The sequence below is a fragment of the Crocuta crocuta genome, unplaced genomic scaffold (genome assembly GCF_008692635.1).
Source record: "Crocuta crocuta isolate KB4526 unplaced genomic scaffold, BGI_CrCroc_1.0 scaffold5, whole genome shotgun sequence".
In the NCBI taxonomy this organism is placed as follows: Eukaryota; Metazoa; Chordata; class Mammalia; order Carnivora; family Hyaenidae; genus Crocuta; species Crocuta crocuta.
In genome coordinates this window covers 1026408-1047980 of record NW_027530500.1, presented here as the reverse complement: position 1 = coordinate 1047980, position 21573 = coordinate 1026408, and the positions used below count along the sequence as shown (strand labels likewise).

At 37.5% G+C, this 21573-nt stretch overlaps 2 protein-coding genes across 4 annotated transcripts in view; one reads left to right on the top strand and one right to left on the bottom strand.

The window, feature by feature from the left end:
• Nucleotides 1–21573, bottom strand: part of POLR2D (RNA polymerase II subunit D) — a 450734-nt gene that overhangs the window by 256303 nt on the left and 172858 nt on the right. The window lies entirely within an intron of this gene.
• UGGT1 (UDP-glucose glycoprotein glucosyltransferase 1) overlaps nucleotides 1–21573 on the top strand; it is a 116914-nt gene that overhangs the window by 16598 nt on the left and 78743 nt on the right. For all 3 annotated transcript variants that reach the window (XM_077766731.1, XM_077766730.1, XM_077766732.1), the window contains exons 5-15: nucleotides 1023–1135; nucleotides 3293–3467; nucleotides 4982–5078; nucleotides 6023–6101; nucleotides 8215–8315; nucleotides 9048–9147; nucleotides 10223–10283; nucleotides 15410–15501; nucleotides 17272–17422; nucleotides 19824–19943; nucleotides 21022–21107. In XM_077766731.1, the coding sequence (XP_077622857.1) occupies nucleotides 1023–1135; nucleotides 3293–3467; nucleotides 4982–5078; nucleotides 6023–6101; nucleotides 8215–8315; nucleotides 9048–9147; nucleotides 10223–10283; nucleotides 15410–15501; nucleotides 17272–17422; nucleotides 19824–19943; nucleotides 21022–21107 (1175 nt within the window). The remainder of the gene's footprint in view (nucleotides 1–1022; nucleotides 1136–3292; nucleotides 3468–4981; nucleotides 5079–6022; nucleotides 6102–8214; nucleotides 8316–9047; nucleotides 9148–10222; nucleotides 10284–15409; nucleotides 15502–17271; nucleotides 17423–19823; nucleotides 19944–21021; nucleotides 21108–21573) is intronic.

The following is a 21573-nucleotide window of genomic DNA, read 5'->3' as shown; positions in this document are numbered from 1 at the left end:
TTCATTGGACTTTCTCCTTAGTTGTCTCTACATCTCTGTGCTATATTCAAATTTTATGGCACCCTGAGCAGTTTCTCCTTACAGTAGGGTCCTGTCTTAGCAGGGACTCTTGGCTTCTGAGTTTTGAGAGTTCAGAGCACCTAAAGTGCTGTTCTTTCTTATTTTTTTGTGCTTGTCAGTTTTATAATAATCTACAAAAAATGAAGAATGTAGTGAAAAGTTTTAATATCAATTTTTCATAGCAAGTTTACCATTTTTCCACCTCTGAATTATTTCTCTTACATCTACAGAAAAGGACATCTTAATATTAACGTATTACATAAATTACTTCAGTGCTTGTCATTATATCCTTTCTTTTCCCATCTCATTATACTTAGTCTTCTCAACCTGCCTCTCATTAAAGTTCCAGTTTGACTTTCTCATTATGCACTGGTGTTTATGCATTTCACTCTGAACTTAAACTCATGTCTCCTTCAGCCTTTCCCTGAATATCTTACTGTGCTTCATAGGTAGTTTTTACCTTCCACCTATACTCTTTTTATTTTAGGGCCAGTTGTTTTTTTAGAGTCTATGACATTCTGCCTATTTCAAAGAAGGTCTTCAAATTAATTTGCGTATTGTACCTCTTGGATATGGACTTAAAGTACTTAATAGGGACTGTATAGTTATACTTTCATGCTTAAAATTGACATTTATAAGCTTGATTTTCTTTACGATACATACTGTATTCCCTGGATATTCTTTGTTCTCTTCTGAGGTAGAATTTTTAAAGTTCTGTTTTGGGGCTGATATAAATACCTACCTCATGGGGTGATATTGGGAGGAACTAGATGAAATAATGTATGAGAAACAGTGACATGAAAAACTCTTTACTTCCTGTCATGCTGTAGGAGTTCAGTAGATGTTAATTTTCCCTTTTGTTGATGTTATCTTAATATCATCTAATTACCTGTTTAGAGTATTCATGTCCTTACTCATCTTTGGTTAGAAATCATGAGAGTGTCTTGTGTCTTAAATGGCAGATAGCAGCTGATGAGCCTCCACCAGAAGGATGTAATTCGTTCTTCTCTGTGCATGGAAAGAAGACGTGTGGTTTTGACGCCCTTGAGACTCTTCTCCTCACGGCATCTGAAAGGTAGATTGTGTGTTTCTTCACATAAATGTCATACTGTATTTCATTGTGCTTTCTTCTATATCGAGCCCACCCTTGGATTTTTCTTACGGGTTTTGTGGTCTGTAGTTACAGTGGTTTAGAGTGTGGATTTGGAATCAGACTGACTGGATTCGAATCTCAGCTCTGTCACTTAAAATAGTTTTGTAGACTTAGGCAAATTACTTAACCTTTCTTTCCTATCTAACTCTGAAATGGAGATAATAAGAGTACTTTATATTCCTGTTATTATTTAGTAATGACCATCTGCAGGATTCCATAGGCTTTGTCATTAGTTTGTCTGTGTATTAAAGCCAGTGCCTGAAGTAATGATATTAATGATAATGATCTCTCAGGGTATTATTAGTTTCAGACAAAGGAGACTATTTAGAAGATAACGGTAAGTTTAATTTGAATATTAAGTTGGTAATTTAAGGGGCTGGCTTTTTGCTTAAGGGTGGGTTTCCTGTGGTGGAGAGATAACAGGTGTCTCTTGCTGTCGGCCTATGGCAGTAACCCCACGGTACCTTCTCTCTAATGATTAAATATCTCTCTAATAGATTAAATATGATAACTGACCTCTCTGTGGTGTTGCTCTGCTCTGCCAGAGGACTAAGTGTGTTTCAGGTAGGGTAGTTCTTTAGTGAGGTTCTCTTCCCAGCACTGTTCTCTGCCCACCAAATGGCGGGAGAGCTCTTTACTTAGAATGACAACCGGAAAGTGGGGTGCGTGTTCTAGCTGTGTCCAGGTCGAGAAATGGCATTGGAGAATGGCTAGCATGGTAGAGTGGTGCTCCCTTGCGGAACACACAATTAATTGATTTAAAAAATGAATGTAGACCTTTATAATGAAAAGAATGATGGCGTCTCCTCTTCTGAGAGGTGGTAACTATTTTTGATGGTTTGTCATCTTGTTTTAGACTTTGTTCTGTGGTTATAGATTTATATAAGTAGGCAGGTTTATTTTTACCAGAGGCTTCTTCCCATTAGGACATTACGTGTACCTCATTATTTGTAATGCATGCAAAATAGCTATGTAAGAATGTCCTGTAGTTTTTTACTGATAGTTTTCAAAGTTGTTACCTGTTTGTTCCTGTGGTAAGGCTATAGTGAACATTCTTACCCCTATGTCTTTACCTTCTGTGGAATAGTTTATTATAAAGTACTTTATTGTAAAAGAAATGACAAGTCATAAAGTCTGCAATAAGATCTGTTGATATCTTGATGCTATTATTGGGGAATTTATTTTGAGGGGGAAGATGTAAAATTTATGAGGAAAACTTAAATGTTAAATCATTTAGTAGGAAGATCATAGTAGTAAAAATGATAGAGGAGGGAGATGCTGTGGTAGGCAAGTTATAGCTTAAAATCATCCTGTCTTTTCATATTATTTGTGCTTATATTTTCAGATAGAAGGATAATCTATTTATATAGTAGAATAATTTAGTAAAGCTTTGGTACTGTGAGATGTGCATATGTATCTTTTTTCTGGCTTTCACCCTTTTTCTCTAGGAATTGGTAACAATCATTAATCAAAGTCTGTATTTTATGGTTAGTATAGTGTACTTTTATTATTTTCAGTCATGAATAAGACTCATACTTGATGCTGTTTGTACTAACTGAAAACTATTTCAGATTTTTATACTAAAAAATTTTTTTTTCAAATGTTTGTTTATTTTTGAGAGAGAGATTAACAGAGCACAAGTCGGAGAGGGACAGAGAGAGAAGGAGACACAGAATCAGGCTCCAGGCTCTGAGCTGTCAGCACAGAGCTTGATGTGGGGCTCGAACCCATGAACTGTGATATCATGACCTGAGCTGAAGCTGGACGCTTAAGCAACCTGAGCCACCCAGGCGCCCCAATACTCTTTGTATTAAGATTCTTATAATCTTTACTTACATTATCGCTCCTGTAGCTACATCTTGTACTGTTTTTAATTTTTAAGAACTTTTTTAAGTTTAAGAGGGTGAGTGAAATAGGTGCTGGGGGTTAAGGAGTGCACTTCTGATGAGCACTGGGTGATTATAGAATTGTTGAATTGCTATACCGTACCCCTCAAACTAATGTAACACTGTATGTTAACTAACTGGAATTAAAATAAAAACTGAAAAAATAAATTAACCTTCTTGTATTTATTTTCAGACCCAAACCTTTATTGTTCAAAGGAGATCACAGATACCCATCATCTAATCCTGAAAGCCCAGTGGTCATTTTCTACTCTGAGATTGGTTATGAGGAATTTTATAATTCCCACCGTCAACTTATATCAAAAAGTAATGAAGGCAAAATCAATTATGTATTCAGACATTATATACCTGTAAGTATTGACTTATTTTATAACTTAAAAAAAATTTTAACGTTTATTCATTTTTGAGAGACCGAGAGAGAAAGCACAAGTAGGGGATGGGTAGAGAGAGAGGGAGACACAGAACCTGAAGCAGGCTCTGAAGACGTGGGGCTTGAACCCATGAACTGTGAGATCATGACCTGAGCTGAAGTTGGATGCCTAACCGACTGAGCCACCAAGGTGCCCCTTATAACTTAAAAATGTTAATTTGCCCAGCACAACCTTAGCACATAAGCTAATAATGTCCTCTATAAAATTATTTGAACTACTTTTCATCATACCTGTTACTTGCATATAGGTACTTTGCTTGCCTGTCTGAAGAAATATGAAATTATGCTTAAAAATGGCTTAATAGAGTTTAGATTCTATTTAAAAATGAACCATGTAGATTATGTTTTCTAGATTTTATATAATCATCATACTATGGAACTGATTCTTGAGTTCAATTCCTTTCTAAACTTTTTTCCCCCCATTTTGAAATCTTTTCATTTGATGTAAAAGGGAAGATTTCAAAAGATATAAAAGCAAGCAGAATTGATTTAAAATTAAGTTTTTAAAGTTTTTTGTAACATATAGCAATTAAAATATTTATATGTAAACATAATTGCTTTTAAAGTTTGTGTGTCATAATAAGCTCAGTAAAATTGAGTGGCTAGCCCCTATAAGCAAAATAAGTATATATTAAAAACATTTTTTTAAGTTTATTATGGGAGAGAGAGAGAGCATGAGCAGGGGAGGGGCAGAGAGAGGGGGAGAGAAAGAGAATCCCAAGCAGGCTCTGTGCTCTCAGCTTGGAGCCAAACATGGGGCTTAACCTCATGAACTGTGAGATCATGACCTGAGCTGAAACCAAGAGTCAGATGCTCAACCAACTGAGCCACCCAGGTGCCCTCAAATAAATATTTTAGATGAAGATTTGTATGAGCAGAAACAGATTTTTTAATACCCAGTTTTGACAACTGCTCTCCTTCCCCCTGCTTTCCAGGCTATATTGCTGTTATTAAAGATTAAAATTAAAGCGCCATCCTCATTCAGGATGGTGGTAAGCCTGTGACAGTTGGTCAGTCCAAACTCAACCTGAAGACTTTTTATTTTTTGAAGACAGTTAAATTCAGTAAAAAATGAACACATCACACACATGGTCCCAACAAAGTACTTCTGGGTTTGAAACCTCATCAGTTTTTCAACCCCGCTATGTAAGTTCTGGAATTTCCTTTTCTTTTTCTCCATTTCTTCACATGGTTTGGTTACTTTTGCCCTATCACCGCCCCTTCATGTGGTGTTGCTGCTGCTTTGGAATTCCCGTTCCCGTACTGTGGCAGGATACAAAATGTAAAGGAGGCTGGGATTCCCGTGGAAGTTATAGGTATATTTTGAGTGCATAATCCTAGGTGGTGGCTATGTGATGTTACCATGTTCACGTCCTGTTCACTGTGACCTGCAGAAAGCCAGTAGTAATGGTGGAATACTTACTCTGCTTGCAGAATCCGAGGAAGGAACCTGTTTACCTCTCTGGCTATGGTGTGGAATTGGCAATTAAGAGCACTGAGTACAAGGCCAAGGATGATACTCAGGTGAAAGGTGAATTTGTAAATTAAGACCAATGTGTTTTCTTTTCCTTTAATGTGAGCTAAAGGGAATTTGTTTCCTTAATGTAAAAAATAGATTTTGGCATATAAAGAACCGGTGTTTGAATTCTGGTTCTGTCACCTGTGAGTTGGGTGATGTGAAGCAAATTCTGTAGGTCCTAATTTTCTTCATCTATAAAAGTGCAGATAATGGTATGTGCCTCCTAAAGTGTTTGTGAAGAGAAAATGAGATGTCTGGGTAAAGAATATAGAACAGTTCTTGGTACAAAAAGGCCTATAATTGTAGCTGTTGTTATTGATGATGCGTAGTTGACAAGTAGCCATTAATTTGTGACCCAGAGTAAAATCTTAAACTGTCTTAATGAGCAACTTTGTGTTTTTTGATTATTTTCTGCACTTGGAATACTTACTGTACTACTCTAGAGTTTTGAGTTCATTATTTCAACCACACAAGTTTTATGTGCAGTCTTTCTAGTTCTTACTTGTGAGCTCATTTTAAAGATAAAAATGGTTGGTTTGGGTAAACAGAGGATAGCCTTGTACCTCATCATTCTGTTATCAATAAGTATATTTAGGATTAAGTTGCCTAATTGGAAGTTCTTCAGAATTTTGGTACCGAAAAATCCACTGTTCATAATTTTAAAGGTACTAATTTTGAGCTTTTGAGCTTTTTAACATGTAAAATTTTCCAAAGTTTAAGGGAAAAATATATTTTTATGTTGTCTGGGAACACGGGATACATTGAAAAACACATGTATTCTGTCTGTTAAAAAAAAAACAACCCTGCAAAATGGTCATTGAGATATTCAGTGTTTTAAGTAGTAGTGTAATTTCAGGTGTTTCTAATTTGTTTTACATTATTCAAATTTTATGAGGTGAATAACGTTTTTGTTTCCTGTCTGAATGATTAGACATGTATTTCCTGTGCTTTTATAGGAACTGAGGTAAATGCTACAGTGATTGGTGAAAATGATCCCATTGATGAAGTTCAGGGATTCCTCTTTGGAAAATTAAGGTATGTATATTCATTTGGGACATGCACTTATTCTTTTAAACTTCCAGGCTTCCTTGCATTATAAGCGTCATCTTTCTCATTACTGTCTGAGTTACAGATTTCTCAGCAATGCTTTAGGTATATAATCTGTTATGAAGCGATTACCACTTAATTTACTGTAAGCTCATGATTTCCGGACATTCTGAAGTACATTACTATTAAATGATATTATGGCTTCCTGCCTATGGCTTTAGTTGATTTTCTTTTCTGGGTCTTGCATTTGATGACATAAAGTTACACGTAAGAGGAGACATCTAATTGTTTCACTCAGTGTTTCCCAAGAAAATCAAAAGTATTTTAAGAGAGGTCATAGCTATTAAGCTGAAAATAGTCTGAAATAATGCAAAAGAGGTACAGTAGATCTTATACACATTCAGTTGAAATATATTTCACTTTATCTTTTTAATGTTTATTTATTTTTGAGAGACGGAGTGTGAGTGGGGGATAGGCAGAGAGAGGGGGAGACACAGACGGACAATCTGTGCTTACAGCCCAGAGCCTAACGTGGGGCTTGAACTCAAAAACAGTGAGATCATGACCTGAGCCAAAGTCAGACGCCCAACTAACTGAGCCACCCAGATGCCTTAGATTTCACTTTATATGAGACGGGATAGAAGTTGTTTTCTTGAAGAAAATTTATAGCCATTTTATGAAAATATCATAGAAATTTTTAACAGAAAAATCTTTAAATTTGCAGTTATTTCTGTTATGCCTTGATAATTATTCAGAGCCCTGACTTCTGCTTTATCTGGAAATCTTAATTAGGACATCTACAGTGACATTTTCTGGTTTTTGTGTTTTTGTTTGTTTTTTTGTAAAGGAAGGATCATGAAGAAGCATGTGTAGGCCAGTTTCATGTACTTGAACTTTAACATTTGGCTCAGTGAAATGACTTAACCAAAGTAATAGGTTAGCAAAGGTAACTCCGTTCATGTTGAATTTCTGTGGACATATTGAGTTCATCCTATGCATATGAATGTTTCTTTGTGTTTAACATCATTTGGCCTGATTAGTATGCAGTCAGATTCCATTTTTATCGGACCCAGATTTCCAGACTCTTTTTTCATATTCATGTTTTTTATGTTTGCTTTTTGGATAGCATTATGATCTTATGTATTTAGAGCACAGAAGTAGTATATAGCATATTGAAGACATTTTCCATTTTGCACATTCAGGATAGTTATTTAGCTATCTAAAGTGATGGGACCATTTTCAGATATGATCGTCATGAAGAAGACTTTGTAGTAACTCATTGGAAATGGATTGGTTGGAAGGTGAAGGATCTGAGTAAATATTTTACTTTCTGTATGTGGCATTTAAGAAATTTTTAGTTTCTGGCATTTAAAAGAGCAGAATTACTCAACAAGCCATCTGCTGTCTGATCTAAATGATACATATCTGCCTCTGATAACTTCTGTTTTACTAGCTTTAAATAGAATGCACTGTATTTCAAGATACTAAGTGAGGCCCAGTGCCCTTGGTTAGCTTAAGTTGTATTATTCTTGTGATTAAAGGATTCATGGCATGTAGCTGAAAGAAACCTCTTTTGGGACTGGCAGCATCGTATTTCGAGTTTTATTTTGAGAAATTAAAAAGATTCAGGAAAGTATGGAAAATAATAGAACATACCCATGTGCTCATCACCCAGAATTGATGGTTGTTAATTGTACATCCTTTTCTGTTCCAAAGAACTGTTTATGAAGTTTTTTTCCAACATACGCCTTCTTTTACTTAAAAAAAGAAAGAAACAGGGTAAACCACTAGGGGTAGAGTTGGGGTAACCTTTGTCCCCACTCTCAGTCCCGTTCCCCTTCCCTGACATGGAGAATCACTATTGTTGTGATTTTTTTTTTATCTGTAAATTTTATGGTTTAAAACACTATAATTTTCTGTATTAATTTATTTTTTAAGAAAAATCATTATGCTTTAATATTTTTCCTTTTGTAGGGAAGGAAATTGTAGGAATCTACTTATTTCTAAGGGGAAAATCATGAAGATAAAGTTGGAGCCAACTCCCAGGTGTGCTTTGAGAAAGAAAAGACATATTAAAGGATTGATTGTATGTTTCTTTCAGAGACCTGCACCCTGACCTGAAGGGACAGTTGAAGGAACTCAGAAAACATCTTGTGGAGAGCACCAATGAAATGGCACCTTTGAAAGTTTGGCAGTTGCAAGGTAATAAACATGTAGAGGAATCACCGGCCTACTTTTTGACTGAATTTTATGGTATTAAAAGAATAGTAGAATTTGAATTTAATTGTATTTATTCACCTGATTCTCAGAGTACCACAGATTTTCACTATGGAGTGATTATGATTAATCAGAAAAGAAAGGAAGTCCTTTTGTAGACAGATAACACTGGGCAGAAGTATGTATATAAATGAGTACCAGATCTTTCTCTGTGTGAACAGATACTTAAGTTTATAATAGTACAAACATGTTTGTCTTAGTTTTTCTGTTTCTTAATATACATCTCGCGAACAGTATATCTATCAAATGTAATATTAACATGGAGGATATATGTGTGTTTTTCTGGCTCAAGGATCTGTGTTATCAAGTTTTTGTGTTTTTTTTTTTAAACATAATTTACTAAAGACTTACTTTGTGGTATGTTGTAAATTTATAAAAAGGAAAAGGATTTGGGATGGACTTATCCTGTGCTAAATGTAAATGTGTTAGTATATACTCTATACTCTAGTTTTTATGCAAGTATAGCAAAGAATGCAACAATAAATACTTGAGGGACCTAGGAATTGAGCAAAACCTAGAACTAAACCATGGGCGCTCTCTGAAATGGTTGCATCCTAAAGCATTCTCAATTGCCAAGAAAATAATGAGAAATAAGTGTGTTTCTTCTTATTTCTTATTGCATTAGACTAATATGCTTTACACGTGACCTTGTTGCAGATCTCAGTTTTCAGACTGCTGCCCGAATCTTGGCTGCTCCTGTTGAATTAGCTTTGGTGGTGATGAAGGATCTCAGTCAAAATTTTCCTACCAAAGCCAGGTAATGAAGAGGAGGGCTCTAAGACATTCTTCTCTTTACTATATACCTAATTATCTTCATGTTTACATGCAAAATGAGACAAGTAAAATATGAAAATGCTTAGAAAATTGAAGTTTTAGTACCAGCACCATGCCACTAATGATGCTGTCCTTCTGGGAAGTTGGCAGTACTGTACATTGTGTGGTCGGAAACCCCTGTAGGTTGTGTCCTTGGCTCTGCCACTTACTGATTGTGTGATGTTTGCAAATAAGAGTCCTCTCATTACCTCACTTCCCCAGCAGTAAAATGGAATTAACGATCCCTACCTGTCAGGATTGGATCAGTTAACAAAATCGGATGTATGTGCATGTAACTAACACAGGGTCTAGCAGGGACTGTTTTTCTTTCTGAAGAGTTTCATGTACATTATCTTATTTAAGCTTGATGAGGCAGATGAGTTCTGTAGGCTGGCTTGTTCATGGTGACAGAGTAAGATTTTGAATGCAGCTTTTTTGACACTGCTTTCAGTTGTATAATGACCCTCCACGTCTCCTAAATCTTTTAAAAGCCAAATTTTTAGAGCCTAACAACTTAAATGGTTGCCAGTGTTTTTCTTGAGTAACCGAACAAGCTGTTTTGACTTCTTATGTAAGATTTTTTTAGAAATAAATTTGTTTATTTCTTAGAAGGACTTCTATATAAATCATAAAGTACATTCCCATTTAGATCGGTATGCTAGTAACGATATACACGTAGAATTCTGCCTCCACCGAAAGTGCTTAAGTAGCACGAGCAGTTTGTCACCTTAGTTTAACATTATCCTTTAGTCTATGAGTGGTAGAGATTGTGTATAGGAATAGAGTTACAGATCTTTAACCTAAGATCTTGGGAATAACTGCACTTGGTTTAAAATGCTATTACTGCTACTTTTCTGTGGTGTTGTATGTTGTAATGAAAAAGCATGTACATCTGAGTGGAGCAATGTTTTTATTATTTGTAAAGGTGAAGGTTTTTTCCTGTTTGTTTTTTTTGTACTAAGGAATTTGTCTCATACATATAGGGAAATTAACCACTGATAACATTTTTATTTCTTTAGAGCAATAACAAGAACAGCGGTGAGTTCAGAACTTAGAACCGAAGTGGAAGAGAATCAGAAGGTATTACCCAGTGGAAAATAGTGGTCTTTCTATTTTGTATTGTATTTTTATTTTTTAATTTAATTTTATTTTTTTTAAATTTTGTTTAAATTTTTTAATGTTTTTATTTATTATTGAGAGACAGAGAGAGATGGAGCATGAGCATGAGCATAGGACAGGCAGAAAGAGGGGCAGACAGAGTCCAAAACAGGCCTCAGGCTCTGAGCTGTCAGTACAGTGCCTGACACAGGGCTTGAACTCACAAACTGCAAGATCATGACCTGAGCCGAAGTCGGATGCTTAACTGACTGAGCCACCCAGGTGCCCCTGTATTGTATTTTTAAAGACGAGGAAATCTGAGTTACATCAATGACATTCAACAGTTTTTTATCTTTTATCAAAGATGGTGGTGTTTTATTTATTTCTGTAATTTTTTAAATGTTTTTAGTGTTTAATTAAAGTTGAATATGAATATAATTCAGACATCAGATGGTGCCACCACTTTGTTTAGATAAGCAGCATCCCTCTAACATGACTCACTTTCTTTTTTTATCTATGTATCTATGTATGTATCTATCTGTGAGAGAGAAGAGCAAGAGAGAACATCAGTGAGCGGGAAGGAGGGGAAGAGAGAGAGAGATTGAGGGAGAATCTTAAGCAGGGGCTCGATCCCACAACCCTGGGATCATGACCTGAGCCAAAATCAAGAGTCAGGTGCTTAACCAACCGAGCACCCCAGGCTCCTAGACTTACTCCCTGTTTTCTCCTCCTTGCCAGAAGCATCTATTTTCACCCCTTAGCTGATTGTTTTGATGTCTATCCCCAGATTTATAGTAAACTTAAGTTGGTACTTTGTTTTCCAGTTTCAAGTCTTATGTGTCGACCTCCCAGTACAAGGATGACATTAACTTTCTTTCCATGCCCCTTATCCCCATGTCTGTCACTATTCCATATTGGCACTTCCCCATCCCTCCACTTTTCTCTGTATTTTCATGTTGTGATTTTATTAATTTTTGTTCTTCTCCACTATGTTCTGGTTGTTCTTTATGTTTGGGGCATACCAGTTATCCTGGGACCTTGCTTTAAACTCTTTCGTTGGATCTTCTGTTTCCTAGATTCCAGATCTTTGTTTTTCATTTACTCCCTTTTTTGATGCAGTACATCATTCTGCATGAGAGAAGTTGCATGTGAGGTAAATTTCAGATTCTGAGAAATCAGTTTCCCATTTCTGTTTTTATTGATAGCTTAGCTGGGTATAGAATTCTAGATTGGAGGAGTTTTGTTACTGGACCAAAGTGGGTCACTCCTTGGTGTGTTACAGACAGACTGTACCAGGAGGAGTTGCCTCCCAAGGTCATCTTTATTTGTATAAATAGGGAGATCACAGGGAACAATTTCCAAAGCCGTGACTGCTCTTACAGGAGTAGGCTGGCTCCTTTATTAGGGCTTGGGAATGAATAGTTCCCAGAAGGGGACTTTAACATTGTGACGAAGCTGTGGAGCACGTGCTCACTCATTTGCACAGGTGTCGTCCATTTTCTTTAGTTTCCTGTCCCGTTCTAGCAATTTGTTAGTTCCTAAGAGATGGACTTGATTGGCAGAAACTTTTAGGAGTTTCCTGAGTTCAGTGGTTCGGTTTTGAGTTCAGGGGTCAATGGTGACAGTTTGAAGGTATTGCTTCTTAAAATTTTGGTTTCTCTTGTGGTTATTGAGACTTCTGAAGCCTTGGTATGAGATCTAGTTTTTCTTCCCAGAGTCGTTCAGGGTCTTGTTTTTGGCCCTAGTAATCTGGAATTTCACAATGCTGTGCCCTTTAAAGGAATCTCTGTACTGTTGAGTGGTTGATGGGCCCTTTAAATCTGGAAAATAATTTCCTTTAGTTTTGGGAAGTTTCCTTGAATTATTTCTTTGCATTTTTTCCATCTAGTTTCTCTCTCTTGTTTTCCTAGAATTCTTTATTTTTAAGATGTTGCGTTTCCTTGACTAGCTTGGCCTAATTTAAAAAATGTATATTTTCTTTACTATTTTCTGATTCTTTTGTGTTTTATTTTTAAACTTTCTGGGGGATGATTTTCAATCCCTTTGTTGAGATTTTTTCCTTTAGTTGTCACATCTTTAATTTCCAAGGGTTATTGTTCTTGGATTCTTTTTTTTTTTTTGTAATGGTGTTCTCATGTCATTCTGAAGATGTCAGTAGTGTATATGTATGTTTTCTTCTCTCTTGTGTCTGTTTCCTCTTAAGTTGACTTTTTGTCTTGGTTTTGTGTCTTTAATATTAGAGGCTTCCTTACATATCTAGTGATTGCTCCCCATATTGAAGAGAATGAGACAGTAAGGAGCTGATGGGAAGCTCTGAGGCTTTTTGACTGTAGGCTCTCCTGTTACGGCCATTTCCTAGCTTGCCCTGGTGTCAGTATTCTGCAGCTTTTCCTCTTGAGCTGTTCAGCCTTCAGAAAAGGATCTTCTGATCCTTTCTTCACCTGGAGGGTGACGTCTGGCCACTGGAGTGGTAGAAGTCCAGTAGGAAAGGACATTCAGAAACTTCTGCCCAGTCCCCTGTTTTCAGTGTGGGACTCCTACTCTCAGTTTCGTTTCCCCGAGTTCCCAGATTCTTTCGCTCTTTCACAGGGAATGAGCCTCCCTTTTTCTGGAGTCATTTTCTGGACTCCCTCTGGAGTCATGACAGCAGTCACGTTTCTCTGTGAAATCAGCCGGGGAGGCTGGGGGCTCTTGTCTTTATTTTTATTTTTTTTTTTAAATTTTTTAAATATTTTTATTTATTTTTAGGAGATAGAGAGAGACAGCATGAGCAAGGGAGGGTCAGAGAGAGAGGGAGATACAGACTCTGAAACAGGCTCCAGTCTCTGCGCTGGCAGTCAGCACAGAGGGCTCTTGTCTTTAAAGAGCTGTCTATCAGAACTCATTTTGGGGCGCCTGGGTGGCTTAGTCGGTTAAGCGTCCAACTTTCGCTTGGGTCACGATCTCATGGTTCGTGTGTTCGAGCCCCGCGTCGGGCTCTGTGCTGGCTGCCAGCTCAGAGCCTGGAGCCTATTTCAGAGTCTGTGTCTCCCTCTCTCTCTGACCCTCCCCTGCTCACGCTGTCTCTCTCTCTCTCTTAGAAATAAATAAAACTATTAAAATAAAAAAAGAACTCATTTTTTAGCCTAGCGATTACCCCTCATACCTGTGTTCTTTGTGCTGCCAATTCTTGAGCCTTTTGAGGAGTTCCACAGGGTAACGAGTGGTTTCCGTGGGCTTTTCCCACTGTCACCCTAGCATTCAGCTCTCTCAGGGTTGCTGAGACACTTGATTCTCACACATCTCCTTCCCAGCTTCCAAACTTAGCTGTCCTTTTCCTCTTTTGTTCTCTTCATTGTTGTGGATTTATAACTTCATAATAATCCCTTTTTAAAAAAACTGACATTTCAATAGAGTTTTAGGAGGGGAAAAAAATGCTTGTGTTAAATCTGTCCTTACCCCAGATTTTAAAACCTTTACGGTAGATCTGAGGAATAGGTAAACCAAATTTATCTCCAGTATTTACCAAGTTGAAGAAACCTTATTGACATTTTTTATTTAGCTTATTTTTTATTTTCAGAATAGTGATATTAAATATTACCTCACTTTTAGGGCTCCCTCCCACCAAGAGGACAAAACATTAAATTCTAGAGGCTGTGGTACTTCCTGGATGCTTTGAGGTTTTTTGATTGAATATTAAAGTATAAAATATAAAAGTATAAAACATGCAGAAATGTATACAAACATTATATCTTCAGTGTGATGAATTTTCATAAAGTGAAGTTTGCTGTATTACCAGATCTTGAAACAGATATGAGTTATGCTTAGCAGCTCAGAATCAGTCAAAGGGTGTTTCTTACAATCAGAGGGTGCTGTACTTACAGCCTGGGTGTGCGTGGACATGGACTTTTTCTTTCCCATGTAAGAAATTCCAATTCTGAATTGATGCAATCTCCATCTTCCCCTTATTTTACTTGCTATTTAATCCTTGCAAGGCGAAGAAGCAAACACTTCCTCATTGTTTTGTGCCTTGCCCATGCAGTACTAGACCTTCAAGTTTACTTAGTCCACTGACTACTGGGAAATGAGGGAAGCTCTCCGGTCCCTGCCCTCCTTCCCCCTGCCCTGCAAGAACTAAAGGTTTAACTTCTGTCCCTAGTATCTAAGTAGTTTCTAAGTATCTAAGTAGTTTCTTCCCTCTGCTGTGTGGAGTGGCCCCCAAGGAAAGAAGAATGAATGGAAAGGGTAGAAGTGAACAACCAGTGTGTTGGATGGGTCAGATCTGGAGGCTGCATAGTCGCTTGTGTGTCAGAGCAGCCACCACCTCAGGGAGCCCACGGAGACCAGGGCTTGGAGAGTTAGGATGCATGTAGGTGCTTCCTCAGGGCAGCAGCTCAGTTTCTTTCTTTTTTCTTTTTTTTAATGTTTTTATTTATTTATTTATTTCTGAGAGAGAGACAGCGTGAGCAGGGGAGGGGCAGAGAGAGAGGGAGACACAATCTGAAACAGGCTCCAGGCTCTGAGCTGTCAGCACAGAGCCTGACGTGGGGCTCAAACCCACAAATCGTGAGATCATGACCTGAGCTGAAGTCAGACGCTTAACTGACTGAGCCACCCAGGTGCCCCAGCAGCTCAGGTTTTTGATGTGCGTTAGTTTGAAGGTTTAAGGGAGGTGTGGGATTTTTGAACCCTTTCAAATGAGATCTTTGGAGTTCATCAGAAGGCCCAGCTGTTAATTGTTAATGACTGCTCTTACCACCTTGTTTGGCATCACAGACAGGGAAGAGTGAGTAACAGAAGTCCTCTTTCATGGAAAATGATCCTCAGCAATTGGCTTATTTAGCCAGTCTCCCTCCTCCTCCTTCCCTGACATTAAACAGTTTTATTAAAGTTGGGTGGAGGGAGGGAGGAGACGTGTATTTATTCACAACCAGCAGTTTTCATTACAATGAAATAAATGCTGTGAAGGGTCTGTGGGAGTGCGTAAAAGGAAACTTAACCCAGTCTTAGGGTTTCCTATAGTAAGTAGGAGGATGTCAGTACTTGTACATGTAGTAAAGTCAGAAACATGGAAGTTTTTGTTAAACATCCTCTTGTTCCTTAACTTTTTTTTTTTTTAAATATTTCAGTATTTCAAGGGAACTTTAGGATTACAGCCTGGAGACTCAGCACTGTTCATCAATGGACTTCATATTGATTTAGATACACAGGATATATTCAGGTATGGATATTTTTCATTCTCTGAAAAGGTGTTATAATGTCAGCTCCTTGTGGGGCACCTGGGTGGCTTGGTTAAGTGCTGGACTTCAGCTCGGGTCATGATCTCACAGCTTGTGAGATCGAGCCCTATGTCGGGCTCTAGCCTGAGAGCTCAGAGCCTGGAGCCTGCTTTGGATTCTGTGTTTCTCTCTCTCTCTCTCTCTCTCTGCCCCTGCCCTGCTCACACTCTCTCTGTCTCTCAAAAATAAATAAACATTAAAAAATTAAAAAAATATTTATAGTGTTAGCTCCTCATAACATGTTCACATTGTTGTCCCTGCTTGATGTGGTGTGTTGCAAAGCCTGATGGCTCACCAGGTGAGTGCGCTTAGGGGGGCTCATAACTGGGGTGGGCAGATGACATGGTCCTTTTTTTTTTTAAGTTTACTTAAAGTTTATTAGAGAGAGAGAGACAGAGAGGGAGGGGCAGAGAGAGCGGGAGATAATCCCAGGCAGGCTTCACATTGACCAGTGATTGAACTCACAGACTGAAATCATGACCGGAGCTGAAATCAAGAGTCAGACTGAGCTACCCAGACGACCCTGTCATTTGTTATCATAATGTACAAGTCTTTTGAGGGTGCCCTTTTAGAGCTATAGTTTTCCTCTTAACCATAAAAAAGAGAGAGAGCTCAAGTGGCTTCTTGTACTTCTGGAAACAGTGTGAAGTAGTTTTATTCAAAATGCCTCTGCATCTGGTGTCTCAGAAGGGGTCCCGCCTTACATATGTTATTTGAATATCTGCCCTTTTGTGTTGTTAAAATGTGGCTCAAAATTAGCTTGCTCTGAATTGGTCTCATGAATTTTTTGCGTTGGGAGGACAGTGGATAGTTAGGTAGAATTCAGATTTTGTCCTCGGAATTCAGGTTGACACCGTGGCTTCCTAATAGTAAGCACAAAAGTTATTGCTAATGGTTCAGAAGAACCAGTTCCCACAATAAGATATTTTTCACATAATTATTTTAATTGAACTTTTATGTTCTCATACTGCTTTTTAGAGCTAGTATAAAGTAAAATGGATGTGGACACTTTAAAATAAAGATTGCCCATATCTGTTCTTTTTTTTTTTTTTAAATAAAAAGTATACACATATCTTTCTAGTTTTTCAGGATTTACAAACTGAGTTCTTGCTCATTTAAACAGTCTTAAATAACAAAGACTTCACCCTGGCTTCTTATTTCTTCCTCCTCATTTTTTCTACCTTCCCTTGAAAACCTCTACATTGGGTATAAATTCTCCAGAGCTTTTACTGTGGTTATATGTATGTGCACCTTGTAAATTGAACTGATATTGTAATTTATGTTAAATCTATATAATGTATTTTTTTAAAAATAGATTTTTAATTATGAGATAATTATAGATTTATATGTAGTTGTAAGAAATACAGAGAGGTTACTGTAGTGTTTTTTAAAAATATGCAATGTAAAATACAGATGAGGATTATTTCATCCTCAAATTGTGTGTTTATATGTAGGGATAATTTTATACCTGATATATATGTCAGTAAGTATAAATAAACATGCACCAAGAAGCAAGTCCTGCATATTTTGTTCTATGTATTTTGACAAGATGAAGCAAGGGGAAGGACTGTTTCGAGTTCCTTACTGGTTTGAACAGGGCGTTGAGATTGAATGGATACAGTTTTTTTCATGGTGAGGTTTTGGTATGTGTTTTATTTTTTTTTTTTGAAGCTTTTTCTACTAAATAACCTTCTTCCTCCCCCCCCCCGTAGTCTGTTTGATGTATTGAGGAATGAAGCTCGGGTAATGGAGGGTCTGCATAGACTGGGAATAGAAGGCCTTTCTCTGCATAATGTTTTGAAACTGAACATCCAGCCCTCTGAGGCCGACTATGCTGTAGACATCAGGAGTCCTGCTATTTCAGTAGGTATTCCATTCGAGGGCCCAAGGGGCGTTCTGACCAGACATTTTATTATATGTTTCTCATTTGTCTTTTGTGAGAGATAAGTTATTTCTATCATTTCTTTTTTTGGCATCAAAGAGGGATTTACAGCAACTGCTTCTATGGGACCATGTGTATATAATAAAGATGTCTCTTAAATGCTCCAAAAATTGAATGATTATGTTTAATGTGTTTAAAACAGTGCTTTTTCCCAGTTTTGTATTCCCCTGGGATTCACCTGAGCATCTCTTGGGAAGAAGAATGCTAAACTTGTATTTTCACAGTTGTATACAAGTCTTCTGTAATTTTGTGTAGAATATAATTTTTTGGCTAATATCCTTTTTTTTTTTTTTAACATTTTTTAAAAGCTTATTCTGAGAGAGAGAGTGCAAACACACAAGCAGGGGAGGGACAGAGAGAGAGAGAGAGAAACCCAGGCAGGCTGTGAACTGACAGCGCAAAGCCCAATGTGGGACTTGAACTTCCAAACCCGTGAGACCATGACCTGAGCTTTAACCAAGAGGTGGACTCTTAACTGACTGAGCCACCCAGGTGCCTTAAAAGAACTTTGATTATTGGGGAGCCTGGGTGGCTCAGTCAGGTTAAGTGTTAGGCTCTTGATTTAGGCCCAGGTCATCGTTTCATGGTTCGTGGGTTCGATTCCCACATTGGGCTCCACACTGACAGTGCAGAGTCTGCTTGGGATCCTCTCTCTTCCTCTCTCTGTCCCTCCTTCACGTGCCTGTGTACACACTCTCTCTCCCTTTCTTTCTAAATAAATAAGTAAACTTAAGACCTTTATTTTGTATGTGAAGGATTTATATAGATATATGTCTGCTGTATTGATTTCTCCTTGTGTATAAAAGAGAATGGAGGAAATAGAGCTGTCCTGGGCAGTCGTGGTCAAAGCAAAATTAACGTTAGCAATGCTCCTGGCCCATCATTGGCCCTCCTGTCCTTTTTTCTTGTTTTCTGTACAGCATTTATTGTAGGAGAAATTTTTCCAAAGAAAATTATGCAGAACGAAGATGATCATTATTTGAGTTCTCCCTGGGTAATGTAGCGGTTATTTTGATAAATATTGTCATGTCATGTGTTTTGCTGTTAAACACATTTGTAGTTCCAAAGAGTAAAGAGATGAATATAAGTAACAGCATTATGGCCCATCACCATACTTTCTACATGTTAACATTTAATCATTTTGTGTCAGATCTTTTCTTGGAAGAAAGCAATGTTTCCATCCAAGTCCTCTTTAGATCTCTTCCCAGTTCCACCCATTTGCTCCCTGCAAGTGATTCCTCTTCGGAACTAGGTGTACATTCCTCCTGTCCCTTGTTTTAATCACTTTTTTTCCTATTGTATGTTTTGAAATTTTGAAAATGCCACCATGACATTGTCCTTTATCAGTTTCCTTTGTTACTCAACAATTTTCTCAAACTTACATAGGTTGACCCATATACATCTAGTTCATCCTCTCATGTTTTATATTTTGCTCATTAAAAAATCATACAGTCACAGTTTAAAATTCAGGACATAGAAAAGGGTATATATTGAAAAGTCTCATCAGTCAGCTGTCCAGTTTTTGTTCTTAGAAGTAATAGGCATTATCAATTACTTGTGTATCTTTCCGTAAATACTCTGTTTACATGAAGAAAGCAATATACCCATACTTTCCCACCTTGCCTTTTTTGTAGAAATGGTACGTACTGTTTACTCACTGCTCCCTTTATGGAATTAGGTTGTGCCCAATTTTGTTGCTGTGATAAGCAGTACCTTATCTTTCTGTATTTCTCTTTGTGCAGGTATGTGAGAATTTATTTGGGGTAGATGCCTAGAACTGTAGTACTTAGTGGTAGGGGAGTAATAAAGTCTTATTTTATTACCTTGTCTTCTCTAAAGTGACTGTTTTAAGCACTGGCATTGGGTGAGAGTTCCCATTACTCTATACCCTTGCTTATTCTTGGATATTGGCAAACTTTAAAATTCTTTTCAGTTTAATGAGTGTGAAGTTTCGCTGTGGTTTTAGTTTCTATTTCTCAGATTACTAGTGAAGATGTACTCCTTTCCTTGTGTTAATTGCTGTTTTGAATTTCCTCTGTAAATTTCTTCATCTCCATGACTGATTTTCAGTTCTCGTATGTTGGGGGCCTTTTTTTACTGTTGTGTTAGATTTCTGTACGTTGTCTTGACTCTAGTCCTGTATTGGTTTTGTAGGTTGCAGATAATCTTCTACTCTGTGGCTTGTGCTTCAGTCACTCAGTTTTATATTTGATCTTTATATTTTTGAAAATGGCCTTTACCATGTGATTCTTCTTAAAAATTTGGCACGTTCACTAATGGTGACTAAAGTGTATGTGCCATGTTGTGTGTTTTCGTTCCTAGTGGATCAACAACCTGGAGGTTGACAGCAGATATAATTCATGGCCTTCTAGTCTACAGGAGCTGCTTCGGCCCACCTTTCCTGGGGTGATCCGGCAGATCAGGAAAAACCTGCATAACATGGTGAGTAAACTCACTGTCTTTTCCATGAGCTCTCTCTCCCCCTTGCCTTCTCTCCAGCCTTTCAGCCATATCTAGACTGTTCACTACTAGCTACTTCTCTCACCACTGTGACCACTGAATATGTTCATATTCAAACTGAAAGGGTTTTTAAATGTATTGATCCACGTGTCAGGCTGTGAGATGTTACGGTAGCATTACTGCCTCTATCAGGGTGTAAGGAAGTGTTCCTCACCCTTAACCTGAAAGTTTAGGCGGTGTTATTTTTGTTTTACAATAGTTTTACTCAGAAGATGAAAATGCTGCTACTCTTTTCCTTTAATTAATCTCTAAAATTTAATAGTTCAGTTTATTACTTTAAATAAATCTGGAAACTCCTACTTGTTTTTCATTTCACTGCTTTCAAGAGAGAAAAGAGGTTTCTTATTTCGCCCTCTTTTTCCCTCTTATTTCTTCCTTTTCCACCATCTGCTCTTAAAGACATTAGGGGCAGGTTGGTGCCATGGTCTCCTTCTCCAGAACTTGTAAGGGAGACTGTCTTCTGTACTTGCTTCACTCTTGAAGCCACATTTTCTCCTTCTCAGTCAAAACTTCATTCTGTTTTTCTTACCCATATATCTGAACTTTATTAAATGAGATTATACATGTATTTGAAGCACATCATGAGACCTTAATATATAATAGCTAGTTTTGGGATCTAAAAATTAAGTTCGAAATGAATTCTTAATTCAGAGATGCTTACAAATGAATACACAAAAAGAGGTAATCTCCATTTTCTAAGGTAGGAGAGTTGGTAAAACTTAGGTGTTGTTAGGGGAGGCAGAAGTGTGGGTGTTAGGAATCTGGAACACAGTTCCTATGCTGTTAGCAGAACACCATGAGGAAATCATTTTACCTTTCAGTGCCAAATTCTCTGAACATAAAGGAGGGAAACTGTTATTGTAGAACTCCTCTTTTATGTGGTTCAAGAGTAACTGAAAAGAGATTACCTTCAAGTGGAAAGAGTAATGGCATCTTTATTGGCCCTGCTATATTTGAATACATTTCATTTTATGTGCTCCTTGCCCCCATCCCCTCACAGGTTTTCATAGTTGATCCTGCTCATGAGACCACAGCAGAGGTGATTAACACAGCTGAGATGTTCCTCAGTAACCACATACCACTAAGGTAACACTGCTATTGACTGAGTGATATGCATCTAATTAGCTGAGGTTTTGTTTGCCATTCATAAGTGCAAATCTCGTGCTGCTGGATAATTAATAGTCGGACCATTAATGACCGTTGTATCTTTGCTTAGTATGAAGCAGTATCTTTTGAGGCAGAAAATATAATTCTCAATGAATAAAAGCTTGTATCATTGAATTATTAATAAGTAGCCCATGTAAAAATAGTTTGTGGTCTCCTCTTGCTTCCCAGTGGTAGGGGGTTTCCTTAGGTAAGTGTCCACATGACAGAGCCTGTTTCCCCTTGCAGTGGAGATCAAGAGTTTTGCCCATTACTTCTATGACAAGAGCTAAGTGTACACACAGCCTTTCGTAAATGCAGGTACATTTATTTCACTTGTGTTGTCAAATCTACCAACAGGTTATTTGAATTTTCAGGGTTTTTCACTGTGCTTTTTTTTTTTTTTTTT